This window comes from Saimiri boliviensis, chromosome 7 (assembly GCF_048565385.1).
Source record: "Saimiri boliviensis isolate mSaiBol1 chromosome 7, mSaiBol1.pri, whole genome shotgun sequence".
NCBI classification, from domain to species: Eukaryota; Metazoa; Chordata; class Mammalia; order Primates; family Cebidae; genus Saimiri; species Saimiri boliviensis.
The window spans coordinates 78603480-78622968 of record NC_133455.1 but is presented as its reverse complement, the minus strand read 5'-3'; the positions used below and the strand labels follow the sequence as shown (position 1 = coordinate 78622968).

The 19489-nt window shown below is 42.7% G+C and overlaps 2 protein-coding genes across 3 annotated transcripts in view; both read right to left on the bottom strand.

Moving 5' to 3' along the window:
- XPOT (exportin for tRNA) overlaps positions 1-19489 on the bottom strand; it is a 59288-nt gene that overhangs the window by 34468 nt on the left and 5331 nt on the right. The window contains exons 1-6 of one of the 2 annotated variants that reach the window (XM_003926522.4): positions 16616-17003; positions 11062-11195; positions 4225-4307; positions 2211-2267; positions 1183-1252; positions 62-280 (exon numbers count right to left, since the gene is read on the bottom strand). In XM_003926522.4, the coding sequence (XP_003926571.1) occupies positions 62-280; positions 1183-1252; positions 2211-2267; positions 4225-4307; positions 11062-11121 (489 nt within the window). In that variant the 5' untranslated portion in view covers positions 11122-11195; positions 16616-17003. Of the gene's footprint in view, positions 1-61; positions 281-1182; positions 1253-2210; positions 2268-4224; positions 4308-11061; positions 11196-16615; positions 17004-19489 lie in introns of those variants that run through there. The other variant, XM_074402842.1, reaches the window with a different exon arrangement.
- On the bottom strand, positions 8137-8611 carry LOC120364925 (cytochrome c oxidase subunit 6C-like). Its single transcript, XM_039471766.2, has one exon. The coding sequence runs from the start codon at positions 8526-8528 to the stop codon at positions 8301-8303; it is 228 nt and encodes a 75-aa protein (XP_039327700.1). The 5' UTR covers positions 8529-8611; the 3' UTR covers positions 8137-8300.

Sequence of the window (19489 nt, the reverse complement as noted above, 5' to 3'; positions counted from 1 at the left end):
GTGCCCATTATCTCCTACAAAACTTAGATTAATTATAAAAAATTCATGGTTATTTACTTGCCTCTGATGTATGTACTACATCACGATCCACCAACTCTGAATCAATAGCCATGAGGATTCGAAGATACAGATCTACTCCCCTCGGATTTAGGTCCACTACTGAGAGAATGTCAAAAAAAAACTTGGGCCATTTAGTGAGATATTCTGTAACAAAAAGCAAGGCAAAGACTTGGGCGGCTTTATTTCGTATAAAGGTCTTCTCTGGTTGAGGATTCAGCATCTGACAAAGAAATAGCCCATAAAATTAAATGTAAATTGAAAAGACCCAGAATCACTTTTATCATTAAAAGACAAAGCTTCATCAAATGTCAACATAGCCTATATAAACTAAGTAACAAATGTGCTTCAAAATATTTTGATAATTATGATTATTTCAAAATATTTCATCAAAAGTATTTAAGTGATTGGCCAGTTGAAGAACAATTAAATAAACCATTAAAGGCTGTAATGATTACTCCTCATTCTTACACTTTGACAGAGAAGTTTCATGTGCAGTTTTAATAGCTCCTATAATCTCCTAAGAAGGAAAAAAAAATTGTTTTTCTTCTATCTACTTGCTCTTTAAGGAAAATTAAAAACTCTGGCTACACAATTGCTTTATGTGTTAAGATTAGCTAAAATTAACTGAAAAGAATTCAACTGGCCCTTTATAAGGGGCTCTTGTGGAGAGGCTGTCCAGGAGGGCTCACCTTTAGGAGCCAAAGAGAGGCCGAGTGCGGTGGCTCACGCCTGTAATCCAAGCACTTTGGAGGCCAAGGCGGGCGGACCACCTGAGGTCAGGAGTTCAAGACCAGCCTGACCAACAGGGTGAAACCCTGACTTTATTAAAAAAAAAAAAAAAAAAAAAAAAAAGCCAAAGAGAAAAACAGTGTTTGTCAAGCAGTTAAAAACAACATTTTAAAATTAAAGTTTCCACAATGTGTCATGGAAACTATGATCACTTCACATTAATATTAAATTACTGCTAAGATCCCACTTAGCCATGATCTTTAAAGCCAGCACTTTTTAAAAAAGCTATGAAATTCAAACGGCAGAAAAACGACCAAAATTTTTTAGGTAAAGTTGCAAACTCTTTCAAAAAGAAGTTTAAACATCTAGTACTGAATAAAATTACTATTTTACCTGAGCTTGCAGCCATGATATGAGCGTCTCCCTAATTAGTTGTTGTTGAACAGTGGTTAGTTCCGAGTATCTGTTTAAAATAGAGAAGAAAAAGAATAATGGCTATATTTGGTGTCTACGGTTGTGAAATATAACAGCCTTATATATTGGAAAGGGAAAATTTGTATAGCTCTCAATTATCTAAAGTTTCCTAACGTAAACTGATAATGCCACTCATCATTGCTTTAAACATAAGGAAGAGAGTGGCAGGTAAGGTATTAATATCAATCTTTGTTTATGATTCTATTCATGTTAAAACAAATGACAGCTACATAATTTTTTTGAAAGAAAATATATCCATGTTTTACTGGTCTACAGAATATACCAGTAGGTGAACTAGGAATCCTCTCAGTAGTGATTTGTTATTTTGCTTAATTAGTAAGTCAGATTCTGAACACAAGTGCCCATTCAGCCTTTAACTCTAACAGAGACTTGTCATGTAGAAAAACAGGCCTATGTTCCCACATACTGACTTTTCCAGAAAAGCTGGAAATCTAGATTTTTCTGTGAAATGTCTGCATTTTCATTTTTTGAGACAGGGTCTTGTTGTGTTGCCCAGGCTCAAGTGCAGTGGCTTGATCCCAGCTTGCTGCAACCTCCACCTCCCAGGTTCAAGCAATTCTTGTATCTAAGCCTCTTGAGTAGCTGGAATTACAGGTGTGTACCACCACATCTAGCTAATTTTTGTATTTTTAGCACAGACAGGGTTTCACCATGTTGGCTAGGCTGGTCTCGAACTCCTGACTCAAGTGATCAACCTGCCTTGGACTCCCAATATGCTGGGATTAGAGGCATAAGCCACTGCATGTGGCCAACTCAGCACTTTTAAAATACTTTGGGATACATCAAAACATATCTATAACCTGAATATAACATATATACTGTCAATTTATAATCTGAATTATGGTTTCCTTCAAGGAAAAACCTTAAATCAAAAAAATGACCTTTCCCCACAAATCTCAGAGTCAAAACAGTGAGAAAAGCCTTACTTGTATTTAACTTGATGTTCCAGTACTTGAAAGCAGAAAAACTTTACATGATCATCACTAAAAAAGAAAAAAGAAAATGAGATAAGCAGAATATGAATTGAGAAAAAAAAATCAAAGGCAAAATAGTAATGAATAACACAGCAGAAAAGTTTCTCAAATTAGACTTTTGGCTTGTTTCATGCTTACTGGTCTCAAATATGATAAGCAAAATAACCAAAATATTAAGATGCACCTTGAACACAGTGCTTTGTAAGCAGTAAAACATCCCCCTAAATTCCAGATATTAAGATTCCTCGAACAACCCTTTCATTTAACAATAACAGGTTAGGTATAAAATGACAAATGGCAGAACAGCCAGAGTCTGAGTGAAAGTAGAGATGGTCATCCAAGTCCTACATAAAATTCAACCCTAGTAGTTCTATTGTAGCCAAATCCAAAACAAGCAGGGCCACATGGACTGTCAGTCCAGCTTCAAAGTTTCATACAGGAAACTAAATTACAAATATGGTACCCTTGCTTATAACATGGGAGCAAAAATTAACATCCACCAACTATCCACTTCCAACCATCTTTCCAGGGGAAAGGCAGAGTTGCAGTAAGACAGCTATAAACACTGACAAAGATCCTTTAGAGACCAACAAACTGCCAATGAAATAAGAGAGTTCCTATTTCTGTAAAAAGTCTGTTGAATACTTCAGAAAGATTTCGTAGAAAGCCATACTGCAAAAGGAAGAAATGTTGTACATATTTGACATGGCCTATATAACCAGAAGACTTGAGAGGCAGGGGGCAAATATCTTATAAAAGGTACGAATCTGCATTCATTGTACACACCCATGCTAGAAATGACAGAGGATGGGTTATAGGTGTGACCAATCTAAGAATAAAGTGACAGCTAGTAGCATACAAAGGTAAGACTGTGGTCCAATATCAAAAGATTGGTCACTGAATGATTATATACCTGAAGTTAAAATTAAGATATATACCACTGGGCTGGGTGCAGTGGCTCACGTCTGTAATTCAAGCACTTTAGGAGGCCAAGGTAGACGGATCACGAGGTCAAGAGTTCGAGATCAGCCTGACCAATGTGGTAAAACTAAACTATTTTTAGTCTCTACTAAAAACACAAAAATTAGCCAGGCATGGTGGTGCATACCTGTAATCCCAGCCACTTGGGAAGCTGAGGCAGGAGAACCACTTGAACCCAGGAGGTGGAGGTTGCCGTGAGCCAAGGTCACGCCATTGCACTCCAGCCTGGGCAACAAAGCGAGACTCCGTCTCAAAAAAAAAAAAAAAAAAAAAAAAAAGGCCGGGCGCGGTGGCTCAAGCCTGTAATCCCAGCACTTTGGGAGGCCGAGGCGGGTGGATCACAAGGTCAAGAGATCGAGACCATCCCGGTCAACATTGTGAAACCCCGTCTCTACTAAAAATACAAAAAATTAGCTGGGCATGGTGGCACGTGCCTGTAATCCCAGCTACTCAGGAGGCTGAGGCAGCAGAATTGCCTGAACCCAGGAGGCGGAGGTTGCGGTGAGCCGAGATCGCGCCATTGCACTCCAGCCTAGAGATCGCGCCATTGCACTCCAGCCTAGGTAACAAGAGCGAAACTCTGTCTCAAAAAACAAAACAAAACAAAACAAACAAACAAAAAAAGATGTTTATCATTTACAATCACCTTCTTTACCAACATTTTAGGAAAGCAGTTATCACTCACAGTGATAAGATAAGAAGTTTTTACCGTACTTTATTCCAGCTGGGATCTGGTGACGGGTACAAAATATATGGCAAAGGATGGTTTTACTGAAAAGTTAATTCTGAAATGGTCAAACTGTTGGTTTACTACTTTTCTCATTTCCACATCGAATGACTATATGCTAACGTCTTTGCAAAAAAAAAAAAAAAAATCATAAAATGTTTTTATGAAAACACTTTGCAAATCCAGGTAACTTTAACAGTCCTGTCATGTCCACAGAAATATTTAAACTAAGAGTCATAAAAATTTTGTTTTAATTACCTGTAGGTCCTCTGGGCTAGTGCTTCTGCACATACCTGCCAGGCATCTGGGGAAATCTTTAGCTGTTCAAAATAAGCCAGGGCCTGTAAGATTGCGAAACAAAAAAATGCATTCAGAATAAACAATTGCAATGCCCTGCTAGTACTAAACAAAATATTCTGAGAGTTGGAAACCTAGTAACAAATCAGTAAACTTAATAGAAAAACAGCTAAAATATTAAATGCAGGCTTACAAACATTTGCAACCTAGGGGTCATTCCTAAAAATAGGTTAAACAAACATAAATTCCATCAGTTAGGTAATCAAACCAGTTTTCTTACAGCAGCAACAACACAAAAATGCCCGGCAGACTTCATTGAGTTATGATGACGAATGAGAGCCAAGTGCTTTGTCAAGTGCCAGACTACTGAGAAACTGTAGAGGATGGGTTATGGGTGTAATCATTTTATAATATGCAATTATAATAAAATGGCATGTGAAGGGCCCTTTTCCTATTTAATAGCACATCTGCTTTGAAAGGGGTGATTATAAAAGATAAAACACACTGTGTACCTTATCTGACCTACTGTTACGCAGAAGAGTATTTCAAGTCTTTAATTGTATCATGTAAGTTCCCTAGAGATTAAAATTGGAATACAAGTTCACGATATGAATTTTGAAAAATACTAAATAACCGAAAAGGTCAAAGCTTAAAGTTTCTTATCTCTATGCTTAAGAATTCAGGGTCTTGGGCCGGGCGCAGTGGCTCACGCCTGTAATCCCAGCACTTTGGGAGGCCAAGGCGGATGGATCACAAGGTCAAGAGGTCGAGACCATCCTGGTCAACATGGTGAAACCCCGTCTCTACTAAAAATACAAAAAAATTAGCTGGGCATGGTGGCGCGTGCCTGTGTAATCCCAGCTACTCAGGAGGCTGAGGCAGGAGAATTGCCGGAACCCAGGAAGCAGAGGTTGCAATGAGCTGAGATTGCACTATTGCACACTAGCCTGGGTAACAAGAGTGAAACTCCGTCTCAAAAAAAAAAAGAATTCAGGGCCTTGTAATGAGAAGTAACAGTAGCAACAAAGAGTAAGAGTATTCTAGAATGGATGCAGCACCAAGTCCATATGCCCTCTACCCAACTGCTGGGAAAACAAGAGTTACTTCAGGCACTCTTCCCATCAGCATGTTGCATCAGATGCAGGTTTCACACATGGCAATGGACAAATAGTGGAGAACATTTTGTGAAAAGTACCTCCAACAGACAAGAAAATCGCACATAAATTGGAAACACTGCTAGATGGTTTGACAGCAATTATGTACTGATACAAAACCTGACATAAGGTAAAAGGAACGTTAGCATTAGAGGAACCTAATTTCAATTGGTGAGTATTGTAAAAACAGTGGTGTCTCCCACTAGTGATGAAACCAATTTATGAGTCCTGAATAATAATTTTAAAAAATAAGAGAATATTAGATATTCCATACTGTACCTAGCAAGAATATTATTTTCTGTAACTTATTTATGTGTACATGTACATATAAATATATACACACACCAGGTTGTCGAGATGTAAAATTATTTTTTTCTTTGGGTTAGAGATCAAAGCCACTGTATTTATATTTAGATGATAGTTTCCTATACTATGCATTGCATGAATAAGGGACTGGGTTTTCATACATGGTCTCAATGGCTGCTCCTACTGACAGAAGACCAGGTAAATGAAGGTGATTAGATGAAGATCATCAAATATAATATTAGATAGGTAGTGTAAAACAAACAAACAACAACAAAAAAAAAACTAAAAAAATAAATAGGTAGTGTAACAAAAAAATACATTTAGACTTTACAGTGGGTTGCTGGCACAGAGCTCTTAACGTAGAGTTTCCTGAGTGACAGGACTGTCTTTTGTCATTCATTATGAGCCTCTTTAGGCCAGACACAGCAGTTCACACCTATAATCCCAACACTCTGGGAGGCCAAGATGGGAGGATCACTTGAGGCCAGCAGTTCAAGACCAGCCTGGGCAACATAGTGGATCCCTGTGTCTACAAAAAAATTTAAAAATTAGCCAGGAGCAGTGACATGCACCTGTAGTCCCAACTGCTTGGGAAGCTGCAGTGAAAGGATGACTGAGACTGCAAGGTCAACAGAGGTTATGTTAATGAGGTAACTTGATGCAGGAACCCTAGATAGCCTAAAGATAGGGCTGGGTACCAGAAAGAGCAAGTGATTAGAGGGTTGGAACTTTTAGCCCTAACCACCAACCTCTGGGAAGGGGAGAGGGGACTGAAGATTAAACTTCATAAAAACTCTTGAAGTTCCAGGTTGACGAACACACTGGGATGCTGAGAGGGTAGTGTTCCTAGAGAGGACAGAAAATCTCTATGCCCCTTCCCCCATCCTTTGCCCTATGCACTGCTTCCATGCGGCTGCTCACAAGGCATATCCTTTATAATAAATCAGTACAAGTAAGTGAACTGTTTTTCTAAGTTCTGTGGGCTTCTCCAACAAATAGTCAAACTCAAGGAGGGAGTTGTAGGAGCAGAAATATGAGAGGTTCTAGACTCAATTGGTGTCTTAAGTGAGGGTGGTTTGTAAGACTGAACCCTTAACTTCTGGGATGTGATGCTAACTCCTGGTAGCGTCAGAAGTGAACTGGTTTGTAGGACACTCCGTTGGTGTCCTCAGAATCAGAGAGTTTGTTGTTGGTATTGGAAAACAGCCCAGAGTAAATAATGGGTCTCTTTAGAAGTTAAGACTATAAGAACACAGGCAGCTATAAAAGATACTACCAGTTGATATTCTTGTATCAGTGAATTGACGAAAAAATAAAAATTAAAAATTAAAAAAAAAAAAAAAAAGATACTACCAGCTTAGTTGCTTCTAATAGCAGTCCATGAAACCTAGGGTTTCCTTTAGGAATATCTCAGAGGTTAGCCGGGCATGGTGGCACGCACCTGTAGTCCCAGCTACAAGGGAGGCTGAGGCAGAAGAACTGCTTGAACCCAGGAGGTGGAGGTTGAGGTGAGTGGAGATCGAGCCATTGCACACTCCAGCCTGGGTAACAAGAGCGAACCTCCATCTCAAAAAAAAAAAAAGGAGTATCTCAGAGGCCAGAGGACAAGATAGAGGTTAATCATGTATGTTGGATTACCACCTAATATTTCACTTATGAAAGAGGGGAGAGGTGGTTTCAGCTGCTAGAACTGCCATGGCATACCATTTTCTTTAATAATAGCAGGTTTTAAGCCAAAGACAAGCATTTTACTTTATTTTTATTTTTACTTTTGTTTTGAGATGGAGTTTTGTTCTTGTTGCCCAGGCTAGAGTACGATGACACGGCCTCGGCTTGCCGCAACCTCCCCCTCCTGGGTTCAAGCGATTCTCCTGCCTCAGACTCCCAAGCAGCTGAGATTACAGGCATGACCCACCAAGTCCAGCTAATTTTGTATTTTTAGTAGAGACGGGTTTCTCCATGTTGGTCAGGCTGGTCTCAACTCAAACTCCTGACCTCACATGATCCGCCTGCTTTGGACTCCCAAAGTGCTGAGATTACCACACCTGGCCAAATGTTGTATTTTTTTAAAAAGTAGGAGAGGAGGCTGGGTGCGGTGGCTCAAGCCTGTAATTCCAGCACTTTGGGAGGCCGAAGCGGGTGGATCACGAGGTCAAGAGATCAAGACCATCCTGGTCAACATGGTGAAACCCCGTCTCTACTAAAAATACAAAACATTAGCTGGGCATGGTGGCGCGTGCCTGTAATCCCAGCTATTCAGGAGGCTGAGGCAGGAGAATTGCCTGAACCCAGGAGGCGGAGGTTGCGGTGAGCCGAGATCGCGCCATTGCACTCCAGCCTGGGTAACAAGAGCGAAACTCCGTCTCAAAAAAAAAAAAAAAAAAAAGTAGGAGAGGAAAGATAACCTGAAAGGTTTTTAGTTTTTTTTTTTTTTTTTTTTTTTTTTATTTGTTAAATGTTTATTTATCAAGAGAAACTATTTCTTAGCCCACATATTCATGTGTCATAGTTCAGGAGCCCGAGTCATCGACAAACTTCTAGGTAATTCAACCTGAAGAAATTCTTTCTATTCCAAGATCACTTTATACTACGAAAGACACCAGCCTTATTCATCTCCTCAAAATCTTTCTCGGGACTGTAATTTTTGTAGAAATCCGCATATGCCTTCTTTCTTGGTTCAGCCACACCAAACTTATAGAGAGCTGCAACCCCCAGGGATATCAGGAATGCTCCAACCATATGAATTCGCAGACGCCTGGCCAGAAGACCACGCATCTGAGGTTTTGCCAAAACTTCAGAAGCCATAGTTAATTACTGTCCTTGATACGTACGCCAACCTCAACACCAACGTCCTTCAGGTTTTTAGTTTTTAACCAAAGCCTTTGTATTCTAAATGCATGCATTACTAACAATTTAAAAAAAACAAAATTCTACAACATTGATGAACAAGTCCTAGCTTTCATCACCTAGTTCTACCTCATACCTTTTTTCTAATGGTTTATTGACTCTACATGACAAGTCAGTTCAATTTTATTGCCCAGTAAAAAAGAAAATTAAAGATAGACAACTGAGCAATTGGTGTTGGCGGGCAGTTATTCTGCTCACCACCAAACTGAATTAAGTTTCCACTACTCCTGAACTGGCAACAAAAGGGCTTTGAGAATTCACTTTTCTTAAGATTTCTTCCCTTTTCATTTGAATAAATTGTTAATCAGATTGGCCAAATGGGATATCAAATTATGCCTGGACCTGGATGCTTAAAACACGTCTGTGACAGAACCCATTTTTATTGATAAAAAGCACAACTTCTGTATTAAAGCCACTAATAATGTACTGGTTTTACTTTTCTGAAAAAGAAATCATGGCACATAGTAAAAAAATTGGATGCTTTGAGGCCGGGCGCGGTGGCTCAAGCCTGTAATCCCAGCACTTTGGGAGGCCGAGGCAGGTGGATCACGAGGTCAAGAGATAAGAGACCATCCTGGTCAACATGGTGAAACCCCGTCTCTACTAAAAATACAAAAAATTAGCTGGGCATGGTGGCACGTGCCTGTAATCCCAGCTACTCAGGAGGCTGAGGCAGGAGAATTGCCTGAACCTGGGAGGCGGAGGTTGCAGTGAGCCGAGATCGCACCATTGCACTCCAGCCTGGGTAACAAGAGTGAAACTCCGTCTCAAAAAAAAAAAAAAAAAAAAAAAAATTGGATGCTTTGAAAAAATCTCCCAGAAAAAACAACAACAACTGGATGCTGTAACTTAAGAAATAAAAGATCTCAAGAGGCACATAAAAATAACAACAAAGGCCATCTAACAACTAAACATATAGTCAAAGGTTTTTAATTATAAGCATGCAATACCAAGCTAGACTACAGGTAAAGATCTATGATGCTTCAACTGTGTTTGAAGGCTGGTAATATAAAACTCTATGGCAAGAAAGATTTGTTTACACACAGAAGCCATGGATTTTAAATGTCTTTTGATGTCCTTACTTGTTAGATAGGTATCTTGTAATTAGCTTGATACTTACAGTATCTGCAGGGCTACTTATTTAGTAGCAGAAACATACACATGGTACCATACTAGAAACTAGTTGGGATTTTTCCTGCTTTAAAAGGTGTTTTTCTTAAAATACGAAAAACTACTATAATATTCAGTGAGATTATTAACCTCATTTAGCTAATTTATAAAAAGCATTCTTTGTCATGAAAAGTATAAAGAAAATGCCTTTCCCTTCCACTTACCCTATACTTCAGAACGCCCATTTCTTTAAAAAAATTATAGGCTCGGCCGGGCGCGGTGGCTCAAGCCTGTAATCCCAGCACTTTGGGAGGCCGAGGCGGGTGGGTCACGAGGTCAAGAGATCGAGACCATCCTGATCAATATGGTGAAACCCCGTCTCTACTAAAAATACAAAAAAAAATTAGCTGGGCATGGTGGCACATGCCTGTAATCCGAGCTACTCAGGAGGCTGAGGCAGGAGAATTGCCTGAACCCAGGAGGCGGAGGTTGCGGTGAGCCGAGATCACGCCATTGCACTCCAGCCTGGGTAACAAGAGCAAAACTCCGTCTCAAAAAAAAAAAAAAAAAAAAATTATAGGCTCATTCTTTATATTGTCTCATTCAGCTATAGTCATGATTATAGTTGCAGGCCACATTATATTTAATTGTTTACATTTATCCAACGATCCCAGCACTTGATAATGGATTCTTGTCATGTAATCATTTTATTTAAGACATAGCCTATCACAACTGCTTATTTATGTCTGCCTAGACCAAATAACAAGAATGTTAAGTATCACTAATGTGGCTGGGCAGGGTGGCCATGCCTGTAATTCCAGCATTTTAGGAGGCCAAGGTGGGCGGATCACTTGAGCTGAGGAGTTCAAGACCAGCCTGGGCAAGATGGTGAAACCCCATCTCTACAAAAAAATTTAAAATTTAAATAATAATAATAATTAAGGCAAGCATTAAATAGCTTGCATACACAAAGCCAAGTAATGAAAAAAATAAAATACGCATGTCTGCTGCTATGGAGAGTCCCTCAAATGAATCCTTTGCATTACAACTTTTAAATAATTAGAAATAATGACTGATGATGCATAAAGATCTGCCTTCAATCTCATGTGATTTTAACATTCTTGTTTGGCCAAGTAAACAGAAAATAAATCACAACACTCAATGTTTCTGTATTCAAAATATATTCAAACAGCTCAACTTTTTTTTGGTTTCTGTTCATTTCTACCCAAATTAGACCTTTGTCAGGTATATTTTTATTCAAGTCCTCTAATACAAATCTGTGGTGACATGCTTTAAAAAATGATTCAGCAGAGTAACTTACCCTTTGTCTAAAGTCTGAATCAGCATTTGGATTTAGCCCTAATAGAGCCTGTTCATCCATCCTTGCTGCTATACGTGGAGCTTTCTGGTTACAATAGGCGTGCCGTCTGATCCCACAGAAGAATTTATAAACATCTGCCACAAAAAAAAAAGTTGAAAGAAAATATTACTCGAAGAACAAATAAATGCTTATCCCAAATAACATAAGTGGATAAAATCATGCAAAGACGCTTAAATGTTTAAATAACTTCTTTTGAAACATCTAAATTGCAACTGAAAGTTAAGAGCCTAATTCTCAGAAAAATGGGCCCTGCTAACTACTCCATTAATGTGTAATTTCTAAAAATCTAAAGTATGGCATTAAGGTCCTCAAACTTTATTCTTCAAGATCTTCTTAATAAGGTATAGAAAGTAATCATTTTCTACTTTAAATAGAAGTACCTAATTTATGTAGTGTTTTACTTATCTCCAGTACTTAAAAATGCAATTTGTACAACTGCAGTAAGTATAAAAATGACAAATCCAGACTTTTATTATAACAGATTAAGTATAATAATTTGCCTACCTCCAGACACCAATATCACAAACCTATTTTAAAACATCAGAATGGCTGACCTCAGAGTTCAATATCCTTTGAAGTGTTTACAAAGTACTACAAAAGAAGTCTAATGAAAGAAACAAAGTAACGAAAACCCAGTCATTTAGCTTTTGAGCAATGGACTAGTTTTGCATTTTACAGATGGCTGCTCTTGCCAGCCAATTTTAGAAATTTCGAAAAAATGTTTTTCAATAGTAGATACAAAAATCCACAAATGGGCCTGGTGGAGTAGCTTGCACCTGTAATCCCAGCACTTTTGGAGGCCTAGGCGGGCAGATCACTTAAGGCAGGCGTCCCCAAACTGCGGCCCCCTTAGGCCATTTATCCGGCCCCCTGCTGCACTTCAGGAAGGGGCACCTCTTTCATTGGTGGTCAGTGAGAGGAGCACAGTATGTGGCGGCCCTCCAACAGTCTGAGGGACATTGAACTGGCCCCCTGTGTAAAAAGTTTGGGGACGCTTGACTTCAAGGTCAGGAGTTCAAGCCAGCCTGGCCAACATGGTGAAACCTCTTCTCTACTAAAAATACAAAAATCAGCCAGGCATGGTGGTGCACCCCTGAAATCCTAGCTATTCAGGAGGCTGAGGCAGGAGAATCGCTTGAACCTGGGAGGCGGAGGTTGCAGTGAGCCAAGATTGCGCGACTGCACTCCAGTCCGGGCAACAGAGCAAGACTCCATCTGGGTTGTGGGGAGGGAGATCCACAAATGACTTAACATGGACACTCTTAAGATCTTTTTTTTAATCTCTGAGAATAATCCACCTCTTCACAATACAGGTTCTAACATTTTAAAATAATAAGCCCCAAAAAGCATCCTAGTTTTTGATAGAATGTATGTTCACTTGAGCTAACATGGAACAAACTCTAAATGATATGAAAATGATATTTATTCTCTGAAGACCTCAAAGGTATGGAGACTGGCTATTACTACTTCCATTAATGACTGGGTGGTGGCTCACGCTTGTAGTCCCAGCACTTTGAGAGGCCGAGGCAGGAGGATCAACTGAGGTCAGGAGTTCAAGACCAGTCTGGCCAACATGGTGAAACCCCGTCTCTACTAAAAATACAAAAAAATTAGCTGGGCAATGTGGCACACACCTGTAATCCCAGCTACCTGGATGGCTCAGGCAGGAGATCTGCTTGAACCTGGGAGGCAGAGGTTGCAGTGAGCTGAGATCATGCCACTGCACTCCAGCCTGGGAGACAGATGGAGACTGTCTAAAAAAAAAAAAAAAAAAAAAAGGCTTTTTTTTTTTAAATTACCATAATCGAAGAAGCCAAAATATTAATTGGGTTGGGGGTAGGGGAGAAAAGCCTTTTGGGAACAGTGAAGTCAGGATCAGAACCAGGTTACAGGATACCTACGACACATTTTTCTGTTTTCCCCTGAGCCTGTCTGAATCAAATGATAAATCAGGATATGGACTCAGAGCTCTGAAGACAGCTCAGCCCTTTCTCATGGTTCATATCATACTTGCATACTTCAAGGCAGTGAAACTCCCCACTGCCCTCAGATTATGATCCACTTTTGAGTGACTCACTACTGTATTCCGTATCCCAGGTCAGCAAGGCCAGTGCTAGTGAACCACATGGCAGTTCTCCAATGGCATTCTACCTTTCATCTTCGTACACTGCTTTTTTCTTGTTGCTAGGTTAACCCCTGCTGTCCTTTGAAATAATACTTAGAAGACATCTCTTTCAAGAACACTTCTTTGACCCCTATGGTCCCACTTTCCCAAATTGGATTACATTCCCCTGCCAGCTTACTGGTTTTCTTTCTTTTTTTTTTTTTTTTTTTTTTGAGACAGTCTTACTCTGTTGCCCAGGCTGGAGTGCAGTGGTGCGATCTTGGCTCATTGCAGCCTGCGGCTCCTGGGTTCAAGTGATTCTTCTGCTTCAATCTCCCAAGTAGCTGGAATTACAGGAGCTAGCCACCACACCAGCTAATTTTTGCATTTTTTAGTAGAGATAGTTTCACCATGTTGTCCAGGCTGGTACTGAACCCCTACCCTCAGGTGCTCTGCCCACCTGGGCCTTCCAAAGTCCTAGGATTACAGGTATGAGCCACCATGCCTGGCCATCTCTCATAGTCCTAAAGGGCAAGGACTGTCTTGACTAGTCATCACTATGTTCCTAGGACATAGCAGAACATAGGCTTTGGATTTGAAAGACCTAGTTTGTATTCCCATCTTGTCAGTTTTAAATTGGGGCCACTTGGACAACTTACAAAACCTGAGACAGCCTTTTCTATGGCATGGAAAAAAGACTACCTGCTTTATAAAGTTGTAAAGGCTTCAAAGAGATAAGGTATGCAGAGTATGCCTAGCACATAGTGGGTCCTCAATAAGAGGCAGGAACATGGGAGATGGAAACTACTTGGAACATTGTGTTTCTTTTTTATTTATTTATTAACAGAGACGAGGTTTCTCCATGTTGATCAGGCTGGTCTCAAACCTCAGCTGATCCGCCCGCCTCGGCCACCCAAAGTGCTGGGATTACAGGCGTGAGCCACTGTGCCTAGTCTAGAGCATTCTTACACTAGTAGATCAGCAGATTACGAGGTCACGAGCTTGAAAACATCTTGGCTAACAATGTGAAACCCCGTCTCTACTAAAAATACAAAAAGTTAGTAGGGCGTGGCGGCCCGTGCCTGTAATCCCAGCTACTCTAGAGGCTGAGGTAAGAGAATCCCTTGAATCCGGGAGGCAGAGATTGCAGTGAGCAGAGATCACACCATTACACTCCAGCTTGGGTGACAGAGGGAGTCTCCATCTCAAAACAAAAAACAAAAACCTCAAAGAAAGGTACTGGTTCCCTTCACACCTCAATGTTAGGAAAATATGATGTCCATTCCCCTGAAAATTACCCAGCGAGAAAAAACAATTTTGGAGTTTCTAAGAATCCCAGATTGGGAAGTCCAACAAAAGCCTCCATGAATTTGCTATGGCTTTAAAAAAAAATTTTTTTTTGCTTAAACCGGGCGTGGTGGCTCACGCCTGTAATCCCAGCACTTTGGGATGCCCAGGTGGGCGGATCACCAGGTCAAGAGATAGACATCAGCCGGGCGTGGTGGCTCACGCCTGTAATCCCAGCACTTTGGGAGGCCGAGGCGGGTGGATCACGAGGTCAAGAGACCATCCGGGTCAACATGGTGAAACTAAAAATACAAAACATTAGCTGGGCATGGTGGCGCGTGCCTGTAATCCCAGCTACTCAGGAGGCTGAGGCAGGAGAATTGCCTGAACCCAGGAGGCGGAGGTTGCGGTGAGCCGAGATCGCGCCATTGCACTCCAGCCTGGGTAACAAGAGCGAAACTCCGTCTCAAAAAAAAAAAAAAAGAGAGAGAGAGATAGACACCATCCTGGCCAACAAGGTGAAACCCCACCTCTACTAAAAACACAAAAATTAGCTGGGTGAGATGGTGCGTGCTTACAGTCCCAGCTACTCAGGAGGCTGAGGCAGGAAAATTGCTTGAACCCAGGAGGCAGAGGTTGCAGTGAGCCGAGATCGTGCCACTGCACTCCAGCCTGGTGACAGAGTAAGACTCTGTCTCAAAAAAGAAAAGAAAAAATTGCTTAAGCTTGGTCAAGTCACTCCAAAGCTATCAGGAGAAAAATTAAGTTGTCCCAAGGAAAATATAGCCAATAAACCCAAGGAAACAAACTAGTTAACAGTTGCTACTACAGAAGAATCTCCCAGAGAAAGCACTTGGACAATCAATGCGCAGTGAAATATGGCAAAGTACCTACGTGTGTTCAAACAAGTAAAAAAGTTACACCCCGTGTGAAAAAAACGGCCTTCCCAGTAAAAGACTGTACGTAACATGTAATATTCTATCTAACATGACATAGCCATGCAGTTTAAACATTTGTTTCAGGCCAGACGCGGTGGCTCACACCTGTAATCCCTGCACTTTGGGAGGCCTAGGGAGGCAGATCACTTGGGGTCAGGAGTTGGAAACCAGCCTGGCAAACATGGTGATCCAGTCTCTACGAAAAATTTTAAAAAACAAAAAAAAATTAGCCGGGCGCGGTGGCACACGCCTGTAATCGCGCTACTCTGGAGGCTGAGGCAGAAGAATCACTTGAACCTGGGACAGAGAGGTTGCAGTGAGCCGAGATAGCACCGCTGCACTGGGAGACAACAAGCATGCATCTTACAAAGGTTCTAGAGGGAAGGCGAGCAACATACTTAAAATATTAAGCATTAGATTAAAACAAAAAATTAAGCCTTAACTCTTCCTGGATAGCCATTAAGAATTAAACACTATGGAAAAACTCCACACCTTCTGAAGACTGTTTCAAAGGCTACGGCTGACTCTTTCCAGCCTTTTAACACCATGCTGACAAGTCGGTTTAATAAAATTTAACTCTCCCCCAAACCCCGCCCGCCACAACTAATTAGCACTTTCAAAAAAGTACTTGTTTTTCTGGTTACAGGAAACCTCATGCTTCTCTAGTCCTGCAGGATAGTGAGGAAGGTTTGAGAAGAAATGGTGTGTCCGCGCTGGCCAATTACTACACAGAAATAACACTTCTCCCCCTTTTTGTCCCGGGTGGGGGAAAATCAAGTTTGGGGTCTCCACAGTTGATAAGGTGCTACAACGATGACTAATGAGCATGAGGGCCACAGGCGATACCGACCCTCCTCGTCCAGCCTTGCCCCCCCATCCTTCCCCCGGATCCCTCCCCTAAAGGAAGCCTCGTGGCAATTCGGGTGATGAAACACCAGGCAACAAGCGGCCACGCATTCGCGACGCGCTCTTCGGCGGCGGCCCCGGCTCGTACCCACCCCCACCCGGTCCGCCCGGCCTGGGGCGCACCGCCATGGAGGGTCTCAAGCCCGCACCCTCCTCGGCGTTGGGGCTGCCCCGGGCCGGTCATCCCCGGCCAACTTCCTCGAAGCCTCTCACGGACCAACCCTGGTCTCGGTCCCGCCGCCCCCGAGCCCCGAGTCACCTTCCCTATCGCTCCATCCCGCCTCCCAGCCTGCACTCCCGATGGTCGGCCAGCGGTGCGGCGCCGCACGCAGGGAGCTGGGAGAGCGGCCCTCGTCCTTGTCGCCGTAGTCCTCCGCCACGGCCGCAGCGCCAACGCCGGAGACAGAGCTGGCTGAGGCCGCGCGCCTCTCGTCGCTCCGCGTCCCCTGGCACCTTCTCTTGCGTGGCTCCGTTCAAGCAAGCACGCAGGCAGGCAAGCAAGCAAGCAAGCGGGCGGGGTCGGCGCCCTAGGAAGGGAAAGAGCGCGAGGGCCCGCTAACGCCGCCGCCGTCGCCGCTGAGTCAGCGCAAAGCGCGCTCCCCGCGTCGGTGCCGCGCGGGCGGGCGACGGCGCCAGTAGTCTCATGGAGAGTGCGGGCGGCAGCCCGCGGGCTGGGGCCGGAGGCCTACAACTCCCAGCATGCAGCGAGCGGGCGGTGCTTCCGGGCGGCGAGCGGCACACGCGCTCCCTGGCGCTCGCCGGAAGGCGTGGTCGCCGGGCCCTGAGGTGCATGCCGGGATGAGGCGTCCGGCCCACAGGTCCCTATCCGGCTCGTAAATGCCACGCGGTGTCTGTGCGGTGTCAGATCTCAAGCGTCAGGTTCGCCGCGTGCATTCCACAAAGGCTTCTAGTAGTTAGAGTACGGATTCCCGAATCAGGATGATGTGGTTCTAACCACGTGTGAGTCAGTTTTATTGCTTGTCTAGGGCCCCAAGTGTCCCGAGTCCAGCAGCGTGAAGATCTGATGAGTGCTAACGGTTTTTCAAAAATTTTTAAGTTTTATTTTATTTATTTTTTTGAGATGGAGTCTGTCCCTGTCGCCTAGGCTGGAGAGTAAAAGGCGCGATCTTGGCTCCACCTCCGGGGTTCAAGCAATTCTGCTACTTCAGCCTCCCGAGTAGCTGGGACTATGGGTGCCCGCCACTACGCCTAGCTAATTTGTATTTTTCGTAGAGACCAGGTTTCCCTATGTTGGCCAGGCTGGTCTCGAACTCTGACCATAGGTGATCCACCTTTGGCCTCCCAAAGTGCTGGGATTCCAGGCATGAGCCACCGTGCCCGTTCCAAATTTATTTTAAACAGACTAAAATTTTGTCCTTGAAAAGGAGAGCATTCTTAGGAAGTCCTACTCATAGGTTCTTTCAATAGCAGTAAATGTCAGGTCATTTATTTGGTCACATATTTACTAATTTTATTTATTTATTTATTTAAAGATTGGGTTTCACCATATTGGTCAGGCTGGTTTCGAACTTTTGACCTCAGGTGATCCGCCCACCTCAGCCTCCCAAACTGCTGGGATTACAGGCGTGAGCCACCGCGCCCAGCTTTACTAATTTATTAATGCAACACAGAGGCAGCGTAGGCTCAGGATGCCTCAACTTCACTGCTGTGAGGTTTGAGTTAATACAACTGTTTGACACACAATATGTGCTCAATATTTCCATTTCATTGTTGATTATTCAATATGTACTAAATACAGACTAGGTTGCAGTCACAGACTACAAACAAAACTTGGGGGAGAAGGAGAAATGGGAAGAGCAGTAGAATAAAACTGTTAGAATTTAATAGCTACATTTATTTATTTAGCTGGACAAGACACTACACCAGGCATTTCCTATATAAAATACCTTTGCCCGGCTCGGTGGCTCAAGCCTGTAATCCCAGCACTTTGGGAGGCCGAGGCGGGTGGATCACAAGGTCAAGAGATCGAGACCATCCTGGTCAACATGGTGAAACCCCGTCTCTACTAAAAATACAAAAAAATTAGCTGGGCATGGTGGCGCGTGCCTGTAATCCCAGCTACTCAGGAGGCTGAGGCAGGAGAATTGCCTGAACCCAGGAGGTGGAGGTTGCAGTGAGCCGAGATCGCGCCATTGCACTCCAGCCTGGGTAACAAGAGCGAAACTCCGTCTTAAAAAAAAAAAAATACCTTTAGCCCGTCGAGGTGTCTCACGCCTATAATCCCAGCACTTTGGGAGGCCGAGGCGGGTGGATCATGAGTTCAAGAGATGGAGACCATCCTGGCCAACATAGTGAAACCTCGTCTCTACTAAAAATACAAAATTTACCAGGCATGGTGGCTCATGCCTATATTCCCAGCTACTAGGGAGGCAGAGGCAGGAGAATCACTTGAATCTGGGAGATGGAGGTTGCAGTGAGCCGAGAGCATGACAATGCAGTCAAAAAAAAAAAAAAAAAAAAAAAAATCTCCACAGTGACCATATATTACTTTCCTTTTTAAAAATTAGTATTATAGCCGGGCGCGGTGGCTCAAGCCTGTAATCCCAGCACTTTAGGAGGCTGAGGCGGGTGGATCACGAGGTCAAGAGATAAGAGACCATCCTGGTCAACATGGTGAAACCCCGTCTCTACTAAAAATACAAAAAATTAGCTGGGCATGTTGGTGCGTGCCTGTAATCCTAGCTACTCAGGAGGCTGAGGCAGGAGAATTGCCTGAACCCAGGAGGCGGAGGTTGCCGTGAGCCGAGATCGCGCCATTGCACTGCAGCCTGGGTAACAAGAGCGAAACTCCGTCTCAAAAAAAATAAAAAAATAAAAAAATAAATAAAATTAAAAATTAGTATTATTTTATTTATTTATTTATTTTTTCATCAGGGACACCTCAGCAGAATCGAGTACTTTCATTATCAGAAAAAAAATCTGCTTTTTTTTTTTTAAACAGAGTTTCGCTCTTTTGCCCAGGTTGGAGTGCAGTGGCACGATCTCAGCTTACTGCAACCTCCACTTCCTGGGTTCAAGTGATTCTCCTGCCTCAGCCTCCCCAGTAGCTGGGACTACAAGCACGTGCCACCATACTTGGCTAATTTTTGTATTTTTAATAGAGACAGGGTTT

Excerpts from the sequence above, each read along its gene's own strand:
- LOC120364925 (XM_039471766.2), bottom strand. The coding sequence starts at position 8,528 with ATGGCTTCTGAAGTTTTGGCAAAACCTCAGATGCGTGGTCTTCTGGCC.